The 23636-nt window shown below is 37.2% G+C and overlaps 1 protein-coding gene across 2 annotated transcripts; it reads left to right on the top strand.

Moving 5' to 3' along the window:
- Positions 1 to 11819: 11819 nt before the first annotated feature.
- dusp12 (dual specificity phosphatase 12) lies at positions 11820 to 22211 on the top strand. Of its 2 annotated transcripts, XM_039735290.1 has the most exons (7): positions 11820 to 12070; positions 12401 to 12700; positions 15350 to 15463; positions 15949 to 16067; positions 16379 to 16475; positions 20541 to 20730; positions 21211 to 22211. In XM_039735290.1, exons 2-7 carry the CDS (start codon positions 12447 to 12449, stop codon positions 21370 to 21372), a joined length of 936 nt encoding a protein of 311 aa, XP_039591224.1. In that variant the 5' UTR covers positions 11820 to 12070; positions 12401 to 12446; the 3' UTR covers positions 21373 to 22211. The 2 variants fall into 2 exon arrangements, with proteins under 2 accessions (XP_039591224.1, XP_039591225.1); XM_039735291.1 differs by lacking the exon at positions 11820 to 12070 and having other exon boundaries at positions 12276 to 12700.
- Positions 22212 to 23636: the final 1425 nt, after the last annotated feature.

Genomic DNA, 23636 nt, shown 5'->3' on the forward strand with positions numbered 1-23636 from the left:
CTGGATATCATCGAGAAGAGTCGCAGCGCACGGCTCAATGGCAACTCTGGTCTGTACCGGGAACTGAGAAGGACAGCTGCGAGGGCTCTGAGGGCAGATAAAGAGGTGTTTGTTAGAGGAATCTGTGAGCAAGTGACACACCATCTGTGGTCTAGCGACACAAGTCCTGTTTGCATAGGAATCAAAGCATTATGCACATCTGAATCTATTCCTCGGAGAGTCGCAGTCAGGGCAGCTGATGGAACGGTCCTTACGGATGACACTGCAGTTGTGACCCGCTGGGCTGGCTACTTGTTCAAAGCTCATCCTCTGGCTAGGACATTGGATATCTCTGGGTCCACGGTTTTTGAGGCTGATCCTCCAATTAGCTGTGAACCACCCAGTCTCACTGAGATTGCACAGGTGGTGAACCAGCTGAGTGGGGGAAAGGCTGCAGGGATCTGTCGTATCCAGGGTGAACTTCTTCAGACTGGTGGTAAGGCTGTCCTCATGGCATTGCAAGCAATCTTTGCTTCCATTTGGGAGATCTTGGGATTTGGGATCTTGAAAAATGGGACTTGTCGTCCCGATCTCGAAAGGGAAGGGTGATCACCTGGATTGCAGCAACTACAAGGGGATAACACTGCTCTCGGTGCCAGGTAAGGTCCTTGCTAGGGTCGTCCTCAATAGGATTCGTGATCACTTGCTCACCTACCAGCGACCGGAACAGTCTGGTTTTACACCTAAGAAGTCTACCATCAACTGCATCCTGGCACTGAGGGTTCTCATAGAGCACAAACACAAATATCAGCAGAGTTTCTTTGCAGCCTTTGTCGATTTTCGCAAAACGTTCGACTCAGTTGATCAAGCTGCCCTGTGGAACATCCTGAGCGTTCACGGGATCCCCTCGAGGTTGCTGGATATCATGGCTGGCCTGTACACTGGTACCGTGAGTGTTGTGCAGAGTGGAGGCAGGACCGCTGCGTTTTTCCCAGTTGATTCTGGGGTTCATCAGGGGTGTGTTCTTGCTTCTACTCTGTTCAATGCTTGTATGGACTCAGTGTTAGGCAAGATCGTGGGGTCCAGCGGCTGTGGGGTATCTGTTGGTGAAGAAAGATTCACGGATCTTGAGTTTGCTGACGATGCTATGATCTTCGTGGAGTCAATGGAGGCTCTGATCAGGGTGCTCAAGAGTGAGAAAGGAATCTGATTGTCTGAGCTTGCAAGTGTCCTGGATAAAAACCAAGATCCAGGCCTTTAATGACCTCTTGGCACAGTCATCAGCAGTGTGTCTGTTTGCAGAGAGAGTGTCGACCTTGTTGAGAAGTTTACTTACCTTGGCAGTGATATTCATGTCTATGGTGACTCTTCCTGTGAAGTCAGTAGATGGATTGGGAGAGCATGGGGGGTCATGAGGTCGCTGGAAAGGGGTGTGTGGCACTCCCGATATCTATGCAAAAGGACAAAGGTCCAAGACTTTAGAGTCCTGGTGCTTCCTGTCTTACTATGTGGTTGTGAGACATGGATGCTATCCAGTGACCTGAGACAAAGATTGGACTCCTTTGGTACTGTGTCTCTCCGGAAAATCCTTGGGTACCGTTGGTTTGACTTTGTGTCGAATGAGCGGTTGATCATGGAGTCCTGAATGAGGCACATTACCTGCATTGTACGGCACTATGGCCATGTGCCGCATTTCCTTGAGGGTGATCTGGCTCATAAGATCCTCATTGTTGGGGGCCCAAGTGGCTGGACCAGGCCAAGGGGTCACCCACGTAACACCTGGCTGCGGCAGATAAAGGGTCATTTCCAGAGGGTAGGACTGGACCGCGTGTCTACCTGGGGGGTTACCAACCGGGATACCGAGCTGTTTCGACATGTAGTGGGTGCAGCAATGCACTGTACCAGTGCATGCTCCCCAACTTGACTTGACAGATAGATAGATAGATAGATAGATAGATAGATAGATAGATAGATAGATAGATAGATAGACTTGCCTGATGCAAACTCCGAAATTAAATGACAAAAGTCAAAGCTTACAATGCCATCGTCTTCAAAAGATGTATACTGTACTTGCACGTTCACATAACCTCTCCTGACAAATGGATGTCTGTAGATAGTTTTTATTATAAGTTTTAATTGAGAAAAGATTTGTTCTCCATTCAGTTTTTGAGGAAGATTTTTACATAAATACCGTATTCATGTAAATAAATGCCCAATCACAGTTGAATGCTGTATGCAAATAATCATCCATCTATCCATTATCCAACTCACTGTATCCTAACTACAGGTTCACGGGGGTCTGCTGGAGCCAATCCCAATCAACACAGGGCACAAGGCAGCCCACCACAGGGCGCACACACAAACACACCCACACACTAGGGACAATTTAGAATCACCAATGCACCTAACCTGCTGTTGGACTGTGGGAGGAAACCGGAGCACCCAGAGGAAACCCATGCAGACACGGGGAGAACATGCAAACTCCAAGCAGGGAGGACCCGGGAAGCAAACCCGGGTCTCCTAACTGTGAGGCAGCAGTGCTACCCACTGCACCACCATGCCACCCAGCTGTTATTTTCTCAACATTTATTTTATCTTTTTGATTTGTTAAGTAATGAATCACTTAAAGCATTATTGTCACACATATTGTTCATTTTTACCAAGTTTTTATAAAAATAAAAGTTGAAAAAGGAAAATTAAAATTGTTTCCATGTAAATGCTGTGCTCTAATAAACATTGCAGAAATAAATGTTGTGGCATCTGTTTGCGCGAGTAGGGTAACTTTCAGTGTGTTCGGTTATGTTTTATAAAAAAAGCTAACACTCTGCAAGTCATATTTAATATTGTAATAAGTACTGTATTATTTTAATTAACTTAATGTTCATTTCACACAGAGCCACGTAAAGGGCAGAGCCTGGGGTGGTGGTCCTTGTCACTTTTTTCACTTTTTTAGCCAAATCAGGTAAACACAATAAACTAAACATCAGTCTGGTGGACTGCTTAGGAAAATATACAGGACAAGGTTACAAAAGCGATCATCACAAATGAACCAAACAGAAAACAGAACTATGGTAGTTAATTTTTCCTAACTTACAATAACCTACCAAAGCCATTGTCAGTTAGACCAATATTCATAGAACAACAGTACCTTCAGATTCTTCTTAAACACATTGAGGGAGTGAGAAACTTGAATGGAGGTGGGCAGTTCATTTCCACAAGGTAGGAGCTATTTAAGAAAAGAGTCTGCATTGAGATTTAACACTCTATACCGGCAACAGGACCGGATTAAGAACTTTAGAGGCCCTAAGCACTTAAAACATTTTATTTTTTTTAATTATTGTCCATCTGGCAACACTGCGCTGCACTCATTCTCAGTGGACAACTGAACAGGACAGCCAAAACAACCAATACAAGAATTTCAGCCTTGGTGGACCGTGTGGCAGTTACCATATTCTAATTTTGTGGTATCCCCAAGATTAATATATATTATTTACCTCAATTACTACTATTTTATTGTAATTATTGTATATATGTACTGTATGTATGTAATTTTTTTAATTTAATGTCGGACCCCTTTTTGTGGAACCTGGTTCAACTGCACCATTTCCAGTTTTGCACCATATGGTCCATGATAAATCTGGCAATGGAAAATGTCTGTGGTGCCCTGATATGTCCCCAAACCCCCACCCCTTTATGCCTTAAGCATGTACTTATTTTGCTTAATGGTCAATCCAGCCCTGACTGGCAAATCTGAGTGGTCGAGTAGGAGTACAGGACTCCACTAGTGACTTGATTATGAGTTCGCTTAGAGTCTCAGTCATTTAACCCTTATGACTCAATTAAAAAATTATAAGCAGGTATGAAGTGGATAGAATTAGCAGCCAGTATATAAAAATACTTTTTCCCAGACAACAGGATAATGATATTGATAGGTGAATTTTAAATCTATACTTGTAAAACACCTTGGGATGATGTTACTATAAAGAAGGGTACTATGCAGTTTAGAACTGTACCCTCATAGCTGTAGGTGACTAAGTGTAAATCTCATCATCGTCCCAGTCTGTGTGAATGAACATCTTTAAACAGCACTGTATGACTGACTGTGGATGTTTTGCAAGGATGATCCCTGCCTTAAGATGGACGCTGCTAGCATGGGCTTGGACATCCCTTTTGGCGCAATTGTAGTGGGGTGGTTTGAAAATACACAATGACATAATTCTCATAATTTTGGCTCTGTATTCCACCACAATAGATTTGAAATACAGCAATCATTATGTGACTGAATTGTAGACTTTCAGCTTTAAATTACAGGGTTTAACAAAGATATCTTATGAGCCGTTTAGGAATGACAGCCATTTTTATACATGGTCCCTCTTTTTTCAGGGGCTCAAAAGTATTTTGACAAACTAACATAATCATAAATATAATAATCATTTTCAATATTCAGTTAAAAAGTCACTGATTGCCTGAAGTCTGGAACCTATGGCCATCTCCAAGTGCTGGATTTCCACCCTAATGATACTTTGCCAGGCCTTTACTACAGCTGTCTTCAATTGTTTCTTGTTCATAGGAATTTCTGCCATTAGTTTTGTCTTCAGCAAGTGAAATGCCTGTCCAGAATACTCCATTTCTTTGCCTCAAAAAGTACTTGGTTTGCTATCACAGTATGTTTTGGCTCATTGTTCATCAGTACTATGAAGTGTCATCCTATCAGTTTTGCAGCATTTGCTTGAATCTGAGCAGATAGCATAATCCTATACACTTCAGAATTCATCCTGCTACTTCTGCCAGCAGTCATATCATCAATAAACAGTAGTGACTGCCTTCTGTATACAGCAATGCATGCTCATGCCATAAAACTGCCTCCACCATGTTTTACAGAAGATGTAGTATTAATCGGATCATAAGCCGTTTCTTCTCTTCTGAATACTCTTCCCTTTCCAACATTCTGGTATACATTGACCTTAGTTTCCTTTGTCTAAAGATCATTGTTCCAGAATTGTACAGGCTTTTAAAAATGTTTTCTGGCAAAGTCTAATCTGTCCTTCCTATGCTTGAGGTTTACCAGTGGTTTGCACCTTGTGGTAAACCCTCAGCCTTTACTTTTATGAAGTCTTCTCATGATTGCAGACTTTGGCAATTATAGGTCTACCTCCCAGAAAGTGTTCTTGGTTTGGGTAAATAGTGTGAAGTGGTTCTTCTTCACCAAGGACAGAATTTTGCAATCATCCAACACAGTGGTGTTTTGTGGTTATCTGAGTTCACCAGCATGTTCCTTCTTTTTGAGAATGTTCAATGTGGTTTATTTGACCACTTCTCGTGTTTCTGCTCTCTGTCTCTCTCTTTCTCTGATAGGTTTGTTTTGTTTTCTCATCCTTATGATGGACTGTTTTCACTTGCATGGACAGCTCTTTGGACCCCATATTGAAAGTTCACAGTGACAGCTTCCAAATGCAAATTATACAATTGGAATCAATTACAGGCCTTTTACCTGCTACCTATGGAACAGTTTGTCACTCAAATATCCAAACACTTTTGAGTCCCAGAAAATAGGGGAACCACGTATAAAAATGGATGTCAGTCCTAAACAGCTCATACAATATTTTTGGTAAACCATTAAATTAAAGCTGAAAGTCTACACTTCAATCACATCTTGATTACTTTACTTCAAATAAATTGTGCTTGTGCACAAAGCCAACATTATAAAAAGTGTGTCACTGTCCAAATACTTATGGAACTTACTGTACATGGATATTTGTGACTAGTTAGAAATGGGTGACTGCTGAAGCTTAGGATGAATCCAAGTACTCTGGGGTTACTCAAATGAAAAACACATTCCCACTAATTGTGCAAAACTACAGAAGGACCATAAAAACTAAGCATATTCTGTGCAATTATTAAATTCCTGAATAAAAATATGCTCAGAAAGAGTTTTCTATACCTAAGTGAGAAGGAACCATTCTGGCAAAATGGATGCAAGGAAAAAACTCTGTATCCAAACAAGGCTAGCAATTAACAATCAGCCCAAAATGTATTTATTTGGATTTTTGGAGGAAGGTAAGGACCTTAACAGAAGCCAACATATATATGGAGAGGACATACAAATTTCACACAAAAGCAATCAAGCCAGGAATCAATTCAGAGTTGCAGTCATGTGAGACAACAATGCTATGCACTGAGGCCCTAATATTAAAGTAAGGACTTTAAGTAATTGAATTTCACATGCTGCCCAGTATTTTGTGTTCAGCCTCTGTGTGCACTCCCTGTGTGCATTTGTATAATTAACAGTACATTTGATCAGCAATAGGATGTTGAAGAACTTGTTAATAATTGTATGACTCTCCTCCGGATTTGTAAGGCACTGTTCAAAACAATAATTAATATAACATATCTTGTTCAGTTATTATTTTATTGTATATTTTTTCATGGTTTATAACATTTTTCTTGTTCCACTTAAATAGGGATATTACACAATAAATCTCCACAAAATCTATAAGAAGACTTCTTGGGTTTTTAAACAGAATGACGGTGACTCACATCTGCTCAAATGTCACATCTATCACAATGCATTAGAGGTGATGCTGTTTAATGTCTGTTTCTGGTTCACCCTGTACACTAGTCTCAGTCACGTGGTAATTATAGTCTGTAGAGGTAAATTAATACTGCATTTGATATGTGGTAACCATGATAATAAATCATAATATTCAGTTTGATTTAGCTCCTGCATAAAAAAACAAATTCCAGGCATCCAATTTCACTTAAATTTTTCACAGTAACCACTCCATGTCTCTAGTTTTGTAAGTGCAAAAATGTTCAGGTCAGTCAACAGTTATATACTGTTTTATAAAATACTTAACCTTAAAACCTTCAACAAAGAATTTTAATAGCCTGCTTATATAACTCAGCCCTTATTTAATGTATGAAGTTTCTGATACATACTTTGTAACATGTCTTAAAATAAAAAAAACTGTGTGGACTGGCAGCCAGGAGACAGAATATAGTGGTGTTTCTAACATTAATCAGTCTGATGGTGTTACCATCATGGTGTCAGATTTAATGAATTATATATGCCATTTTATCCAGTACTTCCAGAGTAAGTATAATCTCAAAGGTTTTTATGAAAGGAAATACTAGTTGAAGCAAAGTATTTAAGATGAAAGGCGTTTAATGTAATGGGTGTGGGGTCAGAAAATGATTCAATCAATTATCTCATTTTAGAAAAATGGATTTGGGGGGGAAAACCAGATTAGCCTTCTCTGGTCATTTTCCAGGACTACTATTATCAGGCCACAGCAAACAACAACTGGATAATAAATAAATGCTAAAGAATAAAGTTCCCAAAAAAACATATTTCCAGCAATGACACTGCACATAGTTGGTGTACTCTCAAGTGATTAGTATCATATTTATTTACACTTCTCTTTAGAAAAATGGGTCATCAGACTTGGATATAAACAGTATGATGTAGTCATACGGATAGTCATAAGACAAAGTTTTTTTTAATTTGTTGTTTTATATGTTTTTATTTTTCAACATATAAGCATGAGCTGCTCAATTTAATTTTAAGCATGTGCTTTGCACTTTCCTGGTAGCATTTTTCCATATTGGCAATGTCTTGGTGAAACCTTTTACCATGTCCATTAGTGACAGGACCAAGGTTGGCTGAGAAGAAGTCCAAGTGGGAATGTATCTTCAGTGACATGTTGCAGTTCATCGAATTGTATACCTGGAGCATATGTTCAACAGTCCATGCAACACCTTCAGCACCCTGCAGAAGGCCATCAAAGTGACTATCCTTCATCACCTCTCTGATCTGTGGGCCAAGGAAAACACCTTCTTTTATCTTGGCATCACTGATACGTGGAAACATTTGCTGTAAGTATGCAAAGGCTTCACATTGCTTGTTCATTGCCTTAACATAGTTTTTCATTAGCCTAAGTCAGATTTGCAAAGGTGGAAGAAATATGTTCTTCGGATCAGCCAGTGTGTCATGTGCAACATTCTTCTGTCCTGGAAACAATTTCCTGCGATGCGGCCAGCACTTTATCACGTAATGTGAATCTCTTGCTAAGCTGTCCCACTCGCAAAGAAAACAAAAATATGTGACGTATTCAAGCTGCATACCAAGTAAAATAGCAACCACCTTCAGCTCGCCGCCTTTATTCAGTACCTCGAGTACTGAATGTGTCTCAGCAGCACCTACATGTTCTCAAAAACTTTGCGTGATGGAAACAATTTTAAGCTATTTCTGTGTTCAGCATCACAAAAATAAATTATGCAGTAATCAATTTATGAAGGAAACAAAAACCTTGTTAACCAGTATTATGATTCACAAACCAAAAAAAAAAAAAGTATATGCTGCCATCTGGTGGTGATTGTACAAGCTCATTAGTTTACTGCACAATCCAGCATGGATTTTAAATCCAGTTCCTTAAAGACCACAGAGGACACGTATTTGGTCCAACCACTTTCTTAATCAGAGTTACGTTGTTGATGTTCACAAAAATTAGCTTTATTAGTAACCTATCCCACCCTGTATTCATTCTGTTTTTAATAAATTTATATGACTTTATATTGAATAATAAGAAGTGCATTTCTCTCTTTTCAAAATTGAGTAATAAGAAGTGCATGTCTCTCTTTTCAAAATGATCACATAGCCTCTTATTCTTGATTCTTGTACTCTGTCTGTAGTAGCTGATTTCAGTAGCCAGGCTGTAGTCACTGAGGCTCTGTTTTCTCAGGATTTGCATATTTTGCTTGAATTTTAAATTATTTTTCTATAATGGTGGTGCTTTGGTTAGTGCTGGAGACCTAAAATCTCTGGCAGACTGTCTGAACCTTGTCATTGTTGTTGTCTGTGTGGGTTTTGTACAATTTAGCCATATTTATTTGATTCCTTTATGGTTTACTCTGGTTTTCCTCCTCCATTCCTAAGGCAAGTATGTTTGTTTTAGGAAGGCCCATGCTGCCCACACCCCACTGCACATCAAGGTCTCCATGGTGGAATTGGTAAACAGCACCAAATACCATTGTATACACCTGGCAACTGACCTTACCTGGATTACCACCACCTCCACAGCCAAGAAGGAGCAGGAATATATCTACTTCCTTCGGTGACTGAAGAAGACAAGACTACAAGTACCTCCCACCATTCCCACCACATTATACAGATACATTAGCAAGAGTGTTCTGACCAGCTCTGCCTGGATTGGGAACTGCAGTGTCTTTGACTGCAAGGTCTCAAAACACAAAGTGCATATAGCAAAAAGATCATTAGGACCTCTCTACCCTTCATTAGAAACATCTTTATCATGCTTTGTGCCCGCAAAATCTACAACATTATGAAGGACTGTCCCTGCCCTTTCCATATTCTCTTTATCCTACTTTCATCTGACAGAAGTTACAATAGCATTGAAGCCATTTCTGCCAGGTACTGCAACAGCTTCTACCCTCTGCCTGTCTGGACTCTGAACTTTGTGCTGCCCATCTCCACTCAAATCTGTTCCTAGTAGTCCATCTACAATGTATAGAACACATCTGTTAACTACTGATACTATTCTCTAGTATTAGTTATTGTTACCACTAAATCATTTCATTGTTATCTATTTGAATTTATTACTATCTATTATTTTACCTATTATTCATTTATCTATTAGTATAGTATAGATTAGTACAGTACAGTACAGTATACTTTTTTTAACTTCTCTTGAACTTGCCTTGTGTTGTGTTATATATGTACTATTTTTGATATGTTGCACTGTGTTCCTGGGGAATGTTATTTTGTGCCACTGTATGCTACAGCATGGATATGGACGGAATGACAATAATGCATACTTGACTTTAAATTGGTCCTGCAAGAGTGAGAATGTGTGCATGTATGATTGTGCCCTTCAATGGACTGGCACTCTATAAAGGCTGGTCCTAGGCTTATGCCCAATGCTGCTGAGACAGGCTCAGATTCTCTGCATAAAATAGCTTGATTAATTGAGTCTGAGAATGAATGGATAAAATGCCCCAGTACTTATTTATAAGTATGTATGTACCATGCATCAATACTGTGCTTATAGAATTTTAATCAAACATTTTTAATCAATACGCGGTAATTTTTATAATTTAATACAAGCGTATACGTAAATGAAGTTGTAACAATGGATTATTAAAAGCATAAGGAAAAGGATTGAAGGTAACTAAAGGGTTAGCTAAATGCAGTTTAAAATTTGAGCACATGAAGGTTGTCTCATCTTAAGAGGAACCATCAATGTAGTTGCTAAGGTTAAAATGAAGTAGGTGTGTAATGAACAGCCCCTTAAAAAACAAGGACAAACTAGTGACAAAGCCCAAACACCCCTATTATGAAGCGGTGATAAGATCAATGAGAAAACCTATAGGACACCTCTATTAATGAAGCGATGTTTTGAATAATGGAAGAATCGACATGTATATGAAGATACTGGTAGCTGTAGCCAATTGGCTAGGATGATATAATTCTTCATATTAGGAGTCAGATGACATGATGTATTAGATACGGTAATGGCAATAGAAAAGTATAAAAGGGAATGAATTGTTTTATTGATTGCTCACTATATGGACAGACACATTTGTGCATATTTATATGCAAATAAAGAATTGTTCTGCATTTCCATCTGGTCTCTGAGAATGACTTCTTTGAAAATGGAGGAAAGCTTTTTCCACAACAGGATCTCCATGCATGACACTGAACTGAATTAATCGGTTCAGACGCTCAATGGATGGAGATGGAAACTGGTTGTATGGATGGCCATATACACAAGATAACACTGAGCAAGTAAACTTTTAAGAAGTGATCACCCATTCTTGCATCCACCCTCAGGTCCTGTGTACAGTCCCTTCCTGCTCTAAATTTCGAGTTTACTCTGCACACCACCTATGAGACACGCCCAGATCTGATTCAACCCCAATATATGATGCAGCAAGCTTTCAACGATTATAACAGGCTGCTAATGCATGCTAAACTGAATATCTTATTAAAGTTGTTTGTTGGGTTTGTATGCAATATTATTTTCACTGCAAAGACTTATTTTAAATAATAATATACAGCAGCAAAACAAAAAACATAGATACAAAGATATTGACTCAAGACAATAGAATAAAAACATATAATACAATAAATATGCTAGAAAATAACTGCTGTAAACTGAAGTTTGTACTATTTTCCTATGGCCTGTGGCTGGAAGAGAGAAGGAAGGGACCTCAGGAAGAAGCATTGAAGTGCATAATAGCAGCAGGCTGGAAAGATTCCCAGAGGAACGTATTACAAGTTTATACCGTGAAAGTATGAGCCTGTGGCTAAAAGAACTCCAAGGAAACGCCCCTTGAAAGGGATAGGTAGAATTATTCATAAGTCTCCAGAGTATTTGGGGTCACAACTGTGATGGAGCTACCATTACTGATAGGTTTGTTCAGGCTTTTGCATTACTTAAACTCAGGTTTGCTTCTTCAGGAGAACACCACATAAATCAACACACTGGCTACTACAGAGTGGTAGAAAAGTTCCTGCAGCTTGGTGCAGACACCAGGAGACCTTAGTCTCCTTTAGAAAGTACAGTCTGCTGTGGCCCTTCTTATTAGTGATACTGAGTTGTCAGACCAGTACAATTTGCTGTTAATATGTCGATCTGCAGGTGTTTCTCCTATACTACAAGACAAAGTCCCGCACCAGCTTCCTATACTTTGACTTGTGTCCATTATCAACACATGGAGAACATTAAGAATAAAAGAAAAACGCTTATCCATTTGTTCGTAATTTAGCCTTTTTTTTGACACGGCCGCAATCCTACGCCTTTAAACATTTACTTGTGGAACCTTAGGTTCTGACGTGTGTTCACCAACCGGAGCATAATTACGGGGACACAGTTGAAGCGAGTAGCTAAAATGATGTCTTCAGTGGTTTAATGAGAATAAATATAATTTTTCAGTTTTTTTTTTTCTTTTTGTGATATATTATTCTGACAGATATCTGTAAATACTAGTATTCATTTAAACGGACACAGCAAAAAATATTTTAATCACACGTGGCATTCAAGGGACGAGTAAGCGTTTCACGATACTATAGGTATGAATTAACTATTTCTAGTTGTATGCAGATGCACGAAGTACATAAAATAGACCTTTAGCTGTGCTCTGTGTTAATTTTAAATAATTATTCTTGGGTTGAAAGCTAACTTTTACTTCATCCCTCGGGCTGGTGTGACAGGAATGTTCGGCTCCGGTTCTGTTGGTTCACCCGGAATATGGAGTGGAAGCCCAAACAGGCGTGGCTTCTCTTTTGGCTCGGCTGCTGCCAACATTGGATCCAGATCGCTACTGCTCTGTATTTGTAAATCGGTGTAGACGATCTGTTTACATAATGGTCTAATATTTTCTGTTGTAACTTCCCATTTAGGTTAAGCAGAGCTTGGTGAGACGAAGACATTACAGGTTTTTCCAGCATGATTACCGTGCTGCCTCGACTCTTTCTTGGAGGTGCCGCAGATGTGTCGGAGCCTCGGACATTGTCAGAGTCGGGCATCACTCACCTCCTAACAGTTGATGCAGAAGAACCACGCCTGGCTGATTCTTTTAAAACAAAGTTCGTTTTTGCTCTGGATGAGTCCTGCACGGATTTACTTAGCTTCTTGGACGAATGCATTCAGTTCATCAGTGACGCGTTGGCATTGGAGACAAATAACGTGCTGGTGCACTGGTGAGCATCCGTTCTTTAGAGGCATTTAACACATCGTAATATTTACAATACAGTCACATCTAAGAAAAGTAGGGAATCCTCTTCAAAGTCATATACTGTATAATGGGTGCCTCGAGTGCCTATTATTTACTTTTTCCACTTTTTTATTTCTAGTCTTTTTTCTATTAAAATGGTATATATATATATATATATATATATATATATATATATATATATATATATTACAGTTGGATTTATTAAGTGTTCATGGTATTTAGTATGAAAATATGATTTTTATATATATATATTTTTTTTTTTTTACAAAAAAGCATTCTGTAAATGACATTTTGTCATAGAAAATATAAAGACAGTGAAGATAGTTTATTTTTATTGTTTGAGCACTTCAATTTTCCATCCATCCATTTTCCAACCCGCTGAATCCGAACACAGGGTCACGGGGGTCTGCTGGAGCCAATCCCAGCCAACACAGGGCACAAGGCAGAAACCAATCCCGGGCAGGGTGCCAACCCACCGCAGGACACACACAAACACACCAAGCACACATTAGGGCCAATTTAGAATCCACCTAATCTGCATGTCTTTGGACTGTGGGAGGAAACCCACGCGGACACGGGGAGAACATGCAAACTCCATGCAGGGAGGACCTGGGAAGCGAACCCGGGTCTCCTAACTGCGAGGCAGCAGCGCTACCACTGTGCCACCGTGCCGCCCACCACTACAATTTTACCACACCTAATTAATTATAAGATCTTCACCATATTCACTTTCTTTCTTTTAAGAAGAAAATTATAATTTTATGTAATAAAATGATAAACGGAGTTGAGAGCAAAGCAGTTTACAGATATAACTTTCTTGCAAGCTTGTTGGGGTGTTGAAAAACCAGATGGGATATGAATATTTGGGGTCATGTTTATCAGCTGAATAATAATGATGACAGGTGAGGTTTATCACAGTATAAACAAGTTGGTTTACCTGCAAACAGTTTAGGCTCAGAAGGACAGGTAGCTTCAGTTTTGCAAATCCACATTCAACTGGAATTTTGTTAGTTGACTGCTTTATATTGGCTTGATATAAATGAGTATGTTTTTGTGTTTCATAGCTTCTTACAGGAAACCAATATACCCTATAGTGCTGGCCCCTGCCTGGTGATCAGTGCTGCTGATATAACCAATGGATGCCAGAAACTAAGTTATGTAAAACTACTTTCAGAAAGATGGATTGTTGGGAAACATTTAAAAGTAGTAACATCCATCCATCCATTTTCTAACCCGCTGAATCCGAATAGGGTCACGGGGGTCTGCTGGAGCCAATCCCAGCCAACACAGGGCACAAGGCAGGAACCAATCCTGGGCAGGGTGCCAACCCACCGCAGAAGTAGTAACACATTAATCATTTTTGGTTGCCATCTGTAAAATTGAAAAAGTATTAACTTGCTTTGTTTTCTTCTGATATGTACAGTACGTAGGGTGGCACAGTGGTAGTAAGGAGGTTCACATCCCAGGTGCTCTCTGTGTGGAGTTTGCATGTTTTGCCCATATCCTTGTGGGTTCAGTCTGGGGGCTTTGGCTACTTACTGCAGTTGAAAGACATACAGGTTTAGGTAAATTGGGATTCTTATATTGATCTGTGTGTCTGCTCACCCTAATGGACTGGTGCCCTGTCTAGATGTCCTGTTCCTGCTTTGCCACCTTGTGCTTGCTGGGATAAGCTCCAGCTTCCCCATAATCCTGCCGTGGATAAACCAGTTAGGAAAATGGTTGCATATACTGTGTATTTCTAAAACTTTATACTTAATTTATCTAAACATTAACTTTAGACTATAACAGAGATAATACAATTTTTTTCTAATGACAACCAATACAATGATGTCAATGCATAAGGAGGTAGCCTTTATTGTATGATTTTAAAAGTATTAGGTATAAACATATTTGTATATTTTAATGTCATCTGACACTAGTAAAATAAACATACCAGAGGCACCCATGACAAGGATGAAAAAAAAAAAAACATTTTTTTTATGTGTACTTTTTTCTGATGTCAGTGCATGTAAAATATATTACATTTAAGTTGACGGAGAATTGTTCAGTACATTCTAGTTGCATGGGTGGCTAGTAAATGTGATGGCTCAACATTTAACCTAACCCATATTGTGTATAAAAGTTGTTGTGGAATTTTCTTTCATTTGATCAAATATTTCATAAACACGTGACTCCTGATTTCAATTTTGAATGCACCCTGGAGAATTATGGAGATTGATTGTAAACAAACACAGCCCTCTTTATTATACAGTAAACCTTAACTCGCAGAATGCAATCTCCTGTTTGACTCCTTTTTTCTTTGTTCAGTTTAAGTGCTTTGAGTATGTTAGGAAAAAGCTATGTAAACATTATTATTATTATTTATGCATACAGCCCTGGTGGTAATGGTTACAGTAGTCACTTTGTAAAGTCTGGAATGAAATTCAGATTGCTTATGGTTAACATTTTTACACTGCAATATGACCAATTATTTGTTTTTTCTTCTTTTTTTTTTGTGAAAATTGAATGCAAATGTTGTGTTATCATAAACGTGTAAATCCTCCTTAACACATGCACTGAGCTGAAGTTAATTAAGTTACTGTTCTGTAGCATTCTGTTTTTTTCTTTTCAGTCATGCTGGAGTAAGTCGAAGTGCAGCAGTCATAATTGCATTCATGATGAAAACATGTAAATTGACACTGAAAGATGCACATGTTAGGCTTGAAAACATTAAATCAGATATCAGGTATGTTTTTAGCCCGTTAAAATCCAATTTATGACGATAATAGATATTTGTCATTTACACTTACCGGTAAATACAGTTGCTTTCTTTAGACTGGTTTAAAACAATATCCAGTATAAAGAACTAGAAGTGTGCATGTGTGGTACTTTATTTACCAGAAATCATAAAGTATTTAATTTTGATATACAGAATTACCTAATGTGTAATTATTTTGGTTGGAAAAAAATGTCACTTTGAGACGTGTCGTCTGCAAACTAAAATTGCAAAAGTAGTTGCAAATATGCATTATAAATAAATAGATAGATAGATAGATACTTTATTAATCCCCAAGGGGAAATTCATATAAATAAATGTATTAAATTCACATAAATTTACAAATACTGTAGTTGTAGTTAGTGTTTGTTTACTTCATATTATTTACTCCATCAACTTAAAATATTTCTCTGTCCAGTCTACAGGTTAATTTTTATATCACTTAATATTTTCAGAGTTAATGATGAATTTCTGCATCAGCTGGAACTTTATGAATCAATGGACTGTAACATAGATATTTCAAATCCAGTATATAAACAATACCGCCTTCAGAAGGTAACACAGAAGTATCCAGGTAATGAATTAAGTTTAGCTTATTGAATTTTTCAGCCTGGTTGCTTGGCTGTATGCATGTCTTATATACATAGTTCCTTTAAATATCTCTGAAGGAAATTTGACAGTAGTTGTTGGCATTCAACAAGATATTAGATCATGCTTTTTTGTTTTTTCAGATCATTATATTTTATCAATAAATATAGAAACTACTTTATTCTTTTGTAGCATTAAAATATACCTGGTTTTATTTCATTTAATAGACATTTGACAAAATTTCATGTACTGTCACATCTCAGAAACCTGTTTTTGTGGTTTATTATGTTAACACAGAACTTCAGAACTTGCCAAGAGAGTATTTTGCTATTGATCCCACAGCTACCACAGAGACACAATGTAATGAAGTAATCTATAAATGCAGAAAATGCAGGTCAGTGTTACTACCTCCATATAATATTCACATGTTCTTGAGAACTGAATACTTTAAGGAGCATGTTGTAAGAGATTACGCAGTAATAAAATTAAGAAAGTAGAAAAAATGTAATTTCTGTAAATTATGTCGGAAATGTTAATGAATAATTTAGGTTGAATGTACTTCTTTACAATCATGGTAAATATTAATTTGCCACATAAAACTGGGTTCTAAAGTGAAGTGTTCTCTATAAATTGTAAAAATGCTTGGTCCGTTTTTGCATCTGATAATGGGTCTGTATGGTGTTCTGCATCCATATATATTTTAAACAAGTTAGCAAATATACACATGGTGTAACATTCACATGCGTTTAAGGGCTGTGTAAGCACTGTGACCTTCAGTGGGCCGAGTTCAGTATGTAGGTTCCAGAACTTTCACAATCCATTGCAGGATTGCAGTGACGCCAAAGACCATCTCACCAGGATTGGGCAAATGGCAGTAAACAGGCTGGGTCAGGCTTCAAGTCCATCACAAATGCCATTGTCAGTCATACACACACACACACACCCCATATACACACATAGTGACAGTTTGCGATTGGAAATTAACATAATCTAAACAAAAAATACATAAATAAAAACTTTTGTAATTAATTCCTTCTTTGCTTGAGAATGTCTGGCTATTGTAATTTTCATGAAATAGAACTTGCAGAGCTATTATGACAAATTTCAGGGAAAAACAAAAGTAAAAAGCAGACTTTATTATCATGACTGACCATTGTGCATATCAGGTGAATGTGGCATTCTGATGATAAATTGTTGGGTGCCAAAACTTTCCCAAACCGTGTCACTTATTTAGCATGTATACCCACACAAAAAGCCTATCCTCATTTGCTTAGTGCCTGTTTTATCCCATCATCAACAGTGAGAGTTTAGGGTATGGGAAAAAGAAATACTGTTACTAATGAACACCTATGATTTTACATAGTGCTTGACATGGAGACAAATAAATTGCAGTACTCTCTGTTTTTGCCTGCTTCTTGGTTGTGCTTTTTATTTAACAGAAATTTTTAATCAAGCTTTCCCTGTCAGAGTTTTGACCACAGTATAATATGTATATTACATTAAAAAGGGCAGCCAAGGGGTGGTATTGGGGATCCCCGTTGACGTTTTGTATGTATTGCTCTAAATATATTGTGAGGATGTTTGTTTCTGTGGAGCAGTGCTTTTTTAAATGTCAGCCTGTTAAACAACTGATGAATATCAAAATGTTTTATCAGGAGGTATAACCTGAAATGGGGAATATATCTGTTACCGTTTGTGTGGCCACTCTAGTACAGTAAGTTGTAGTGACAATGAAATAGTAAGTCATTGTAATGTGTAGATAATGCTGCTGTGAGCTTGGTTTAGTGTAAGGTAAAGAGTACTGACTAAATTTTTATTTGCTCTGTACACGCCTCAGGGTCTGTATTCATATTTAGATATTTATCTTTGTTTTCCTTGCTTTCATTTTATACTTTTACAGTTAATATGATCATTTCAGTTATATGTTACAACTTTAAGCATCGGGAGGAGCTGGACTTGCTGATACAGAATTACCATCCCACCCATGCAAACAACCGCTGACAGGAAATTTCTACCTAGTGCGTGCAGTCTGCTGGTTTGTCATTACATTTTATTGAGGATCTGTTAGTAGTGGCTATTAGAGGTTAAAAAGAGGAAAATATGCAAAATATACAACTCCATGTAACGGCTGTGAGGATAAAGTTGAAGCCGTAAACTAATTCATAGTTGAAGTTACACACAACATTTCTCCCTTTTAAGAGTTTGCAAATTTGTCAATGCTTTTCAATGGTAAATTTTAAAACCGCGTACATCACAATCTGTTTAAAATATCTCAATGAAAATTGGACTGTCTTGGACCATTTCCATTTTGTGAATAAGAGTGCTACATTTTAACAGAATTGGGCTACAGAGGACTGATTGGTTTCATGTGAATCAACAGACGGGCATAGCTACTGCAATAGGTGCTTTGCACCTATGTGAACACACCTAAAAAACCTTAAAACTTACAAAATATGTCCACTTTGAAGTGGGAAAGGTTTCAGTTTAAGAAAACATGCCTTTTCCATTCATGAGGCATCATTGTGATAACGGAAGGTAACTAGAAATATTGTCACAAATCGTGGTCCTATTTTCTTACGGTAAGGTTTTGCTTTTGTGCTTGTAGTAGGTGTTTAGTTATGAAAGTGCAATGCCTAATCATCCCTGTATATTACATTTTATGTTATTTTCCATAGCCTACAGAGTGAAATGCATGATGGGTGGCAGCATAATGTAAAGAGCACATATGAGTTTTACTTGGCTTTGTACATATAAAAACAAATCTGAGCTGATTACACTGAATTGTATTTTTAACAAAAGCCATAGTTTCTCATAAGTGTGATACCACTTGTGCTGTGTTGTGTATGAGCAAGTACGGATCAGATTTAACCACTACAAATTATCATAGTTTTTTTTTTTATATATACAGTATATGATAAGTATCTGTTGCTGACGATATGGTAATAAAAGAACTGAGCACAGCGCTTTTGAGTGAGCAAATTTATTGAGCCTGATGACAATCAATTTGTAAATACATGCAGACTCTATGTAAAACCTGGCACTGTGAAGCAGTAATGAAAGCCCATTCTGGGTATGCGTAAACATTTGTACTGAACTTATCTTAAGTGAATTATCTTTGCTAAATTGTCACCATAGTGTGTATGTATGTTCGTTCACTCTGTGATGGACTGGCACGCTTTATAGGAATTGTTCCTGCCTTGCATTCAGTTCTTGATGGGACAGGGTCCAGTTGGACCACAACTCTGTTCTGGATAAGGTGGTTAGAAAGATGGATAGATATATGCAGGTCTTGAAGTGGGGCAATATGAACCAGTAGACGCTTACCAGATTTCTCCCATTCAGGCACTAGATGTTTGTCTGTAACATCTGTCCAGTTGTTGTCATCTCATTGCCTGCTACACAAGCTCAGTATTCAGTCACTGAAGCACACTCATGCTTTATCATTCCAGCCGGAGCAGGCAGTGTCTTTCTTATAGTGAAAGAATATTTGCAATAAGAAGTGTATCTCTCAGGTCTCTTAGAACACCATTGTAAATGGCAAGTACAGCCAAAGTATTTTTAAAATTTATGAAAAATGCTTCACTTTAAAACATATCTTTATGTGGCAAGTTAATTTACACTGTTATTGTAGAGAAATAATTTTGACTTGTAAAATACCAAACTCATGCTTATGAAATTGCTTGAATTAAAGGACAGTGCAGAGATTGAAGATATAAGATTAATTTTGTTCAGTTTTTTCAGCTTTCTTTTAACGTCAACTACAGAAAATCCTAAAATTCATGTTCTGCAGTCTTCACAATTGTTTTTTTTATTACAGTTAAATAGTACTTTTGCATTATAGACCTTATATCATGGTAACAAGATCATGCTGATCTTATTTGATATTAAATTTCTCTGTTTGTTTTGTGTTTATCATTAATTATTTTTATGTTTATTAAATATTCTCTTCTAAAGCATCAATAATCTATTTATTATTACAAAATTTTTGCAGAATGAATTTGTGATTTTCCTTAATATACAGGAACTTAATAAAGTGAGAAGTCAAGCAAAATGACATCTTTTATTTATGTAATTACAGCTTGCCTGAAGAAGGGGCCTGAGTTGCCTCGAAAGCTTGCATACTGTAATAATTTTAGTTAGCCAATAAAAGGTGTCATTTTGCTTGACTTGTCACTACATTGATAATGGCTAAAACGGTACAACACCCTAGTACTAAGGAAATTACTATTAAATGTAAAATAAAAATGCAGTTGAAAAAGTCATATTGTATTGAAAGTATAAAAATATGACACTGAAATATGTTCATGTTACACATTACATTTATGTTAATGCACATTTATTGTTCAATTAGTGACCCATTTGTAATTGAGTTTTTCTTTGCACCTAGTGCTGCTGGGTGGAATCTCCCTTCAACCCTTTTTTAATTATAGTATTTGTTTTAATATATGTGCCTATCCAGACGTTCTTTATTTCGAAATTCAAGTATTTTAAACCACATATCTGGATCTGAACCAGCAGCATTTGTTCACAAAAGAGTGAACCCTATAAATATTCAGGCAGTTGGAAAGCAGCAGAATCGGTGCACATCTTATTTTATTGAGCCAGTTCAATGGATGGAGCCAGCACTGCTTGGAGTTATGGATGGTCAGGTAGGTCATGGAAATAGAGTAGTATTTTAATGATTGACCGCATGATTTCTCATTACCCTAGCCGCAGCAGAAAAGCATTTATTAACAGAAAATAGAAGACGATTAGTATTACTATAGACATTTAGTAAGTTTAGGATTATAATGTATAGTTTCAGATATAAATAAATAAGCATTTTACAAACAGTGGGAGCCAAATCAGTCTTATCAAGACAACTTAGTTAGCCAGTAACTAAGCTGTCCCAATATTTACTCAGTGTTTTTTTTTAATACTGTCAAGGTGTTCATCTTTATGATTTAGTACTTTGTTCCAGATTACTGTGACCTTTAATATTAGCTGAAGTAGAGTCAACTTTACTCTTTTAAATTAATTTTTAATTGCAAAATAAAAGTAAAAATTTGTATATCTGCAACATATGATGTGGATATGTGTATCTTTGTATTTTTCAGTTGCATGTGATTGCCTTTTTTTCATTTCTTTAGCTCCTGTGCCCAAAATGCAGTTCCAAGCTGGGTTCCTTTAATTGGTATGGAGAGCAGTGTTCATGTGGTCGATGGATTACACCAGCTTTTCAAATTCATAAAACAAGAGTAGATGAATTGAAGAAGATTGCATTGCCTTCAGTGAAGCTGGGAAACAGTTAATGCACTAGGCATGTGTTTATTTATTTAAAAAGAATGCATTTCAACTTAAAAATACAGAAAATTAATGGGTTGAAAATGAGCATGCACTGAATTTAGATCTCTTTAGTTCCCCAATGTTAAAAATATCAGAATAATTAAGCATGCCTCACCTTGAGGATGGAAATGCTGTCAAAATAAATGTACATAAATTATTTAGATTTCCAAGTTAAACTGTATATATGAAATGTGTAAATAAAAATACTTAAACAGATTTTGCATTCCTGCTCTGTTTTCATGTTTAGGTTTAATTTGTTTCAAAGTGTAGCAAGGGTCTAGTTTCAGATTTTGAAATTTGTCAACCCTCAGCGTTGTTAAAAAGAGGTAATACTTGAAATTGGATTTATAGGTGGCTATGATCTGTACTAATGACTCTTTTTGTGAAAGTGTGTGCATGTCACAGTGGTAACGAGCAAGTAGCAATACAAGAGAGATTTTACAGAGTGGTGAGAGGTGATTGTAGGCATCATGATTCTTAGACAGAATGATAATGAAGATAAGACATAATCATAGATAATCCAGAGAATGAGGGTAGGAATGCCTTGGGAGGGACCTGGTCATATGCTGTAGATGTTTTCTCCTGTTTGATTTAAGCCTAAAAGGTCATTCAGTTCTTTCAGGTTTTTTCTGTACAATAATAACATACTGTATATCATGTAAATCAGCAAATCACAATGTTGTGAAGAATATGGACATTTTACAGCCACCACTAGAGATTTTACAAAAATTGGCATGCTATTCCAGCAGTTTATACTGTTTAGATACTATGTTGAACAGTATGTAATTTAAAAAAAAAAAAAAAATATTTTGTAACAGTTGCACAGTTTCACAAGTGAATGCCAGGGCAGGCACAGGTTATGTATATAGAGAGAAATCAAATAGCAGCAGGAACAGTCCTGAATATTCCAGGTGGTAGCATTTGCTGTAAATGTAGCACATGGCACAGAAGGACAAGTAACAGGAGCGCTCTCATAAACATGAGTGAGATACTTGTGATCTAGATGAATAATGAAGTGTTCTTCCAGGATGTTAAGGGGCAAGTGACTTGGTGACAGGAGCATAAGAAACTTAGCTAGCAGACCAGGCAGTCGATAAATTGCCTTGAAGACCTAGCTCTTTACTGGTAGCTGAAGGATTACTTATAGGTGTGTAGGAACACCAGTATTCACCAGACTGAGTTCTATTCTGGTGTTCCTGGAGCAAGAGAAGGCTTCCAGAAGTAGCACTGTGATTGCGTAAAGCCAACCAGAGGAAAGAGTGTGAGTAGAGTGGGGTGACTATTGCAGGAGAAAGAGAGACATGGGAGATAAGAAGTTTAGTGGGATGTTGAAGTCATTCAATTGGATAGACAGTATTCATGGCCAATTTATTTTATTATTATTATTATGTTTATCTTATTTTGAAAAAGCAGAACAATTACAATGACATACTACTCAATCAAACATGCAGCTAAACATAACAGATACAATTTACTACAAAATCAATTCAGAGAAAATAAAAGAAAAATATTTAATTAAGGTGCCATTTTTATTTAATTTGTATCTTTTGTGTGTTATCCTGAATGCAAACCAGCTGCTACAAGGGACCATGGTATTATACTTGTAACAGAAAATCATACACAGCAATTTTATTTTTTAAACTTGGAAATAATGTAGAAGGAAAAGGACATTTATTGGTTTTAAATTATATTTACACTACCAAAATACCCACGCTTCGCAGCGGAGAAGTAGTATGTTAAAGAAGTTATGAAAAAGAAAAGCAAACATTTTAAAAATAACATAACATGATTGTCAATGTAATTGTTTTGTGACTGTTATGAGTGTTGCTGTCATCAAGGATTTGATTATCATTATTTCTTTCAATCAGGTTCGTATTTGAAGGATGTGTTGTGTTCAAGTTACATTCCATGTTTGTCAACCGTTGTAAAGATAACAGGTTTCATTCATCAAAGTGATCACTACCCAAATCGGTACTCATGAATCTAAGATGTTTAACAGGCATTCCCGGTATTAAGTTGTGGATTTGCCTGTGAATATTTAGCGGTAGCGTGTCTATGAACTTAATTTAAACTTAAGCTTTACACCTTGCTTTCCTATTGATATGTCTACAAAGGCTTGGTCAGCTTCAGAGGGTTGTTCCTTTCTTACTGCATCAATAAACAGCTCATCTTCCTCTTTATTTGAGACATCACACACTGCATGCACGGGTTTACCTTTCCCAGTCCTGCA

The sequence above is a fragment of the Polypterus senegalus genome, chromosome 14 (assembly GCF_016835505.1).
Source record: "Polypterus senegalus isolate Bchr_013 chromosome 14, ASM1683550v1, whole genome shotgun sequence".
Lineage (NCBI taxonomy): Eukaryota > Metazoa > Chordata > Cladistia > Polypteriformes > Polypteridae > Polypterus > Polypterus senegalus.

Excerpts from the sequence above, each read along its gene's own strand:
- dusp12 (XM_039735290.1), top strand. The coding sequence starts at position 12,447 with ATGATTACCGTGCTGCCTCGACTCTTTCTTGGAGGTGCCGCAGATGTG. Across the intron at positions 15,464-15,948 it reads AACATTAAATCAGATATCAG|AGTTAATGATGAATTTCTGC; the intron begins GTATGTTTTTAG and ends TAATATTTTCAG. Across the intron at positions 16,476-20,540 it reads TATAAATGCAGAAAATGCAG|ACGTTCTTTATTTCGAAATT; the intron begins GTCAGTGTTACT and ends GTGCCTATCCAG.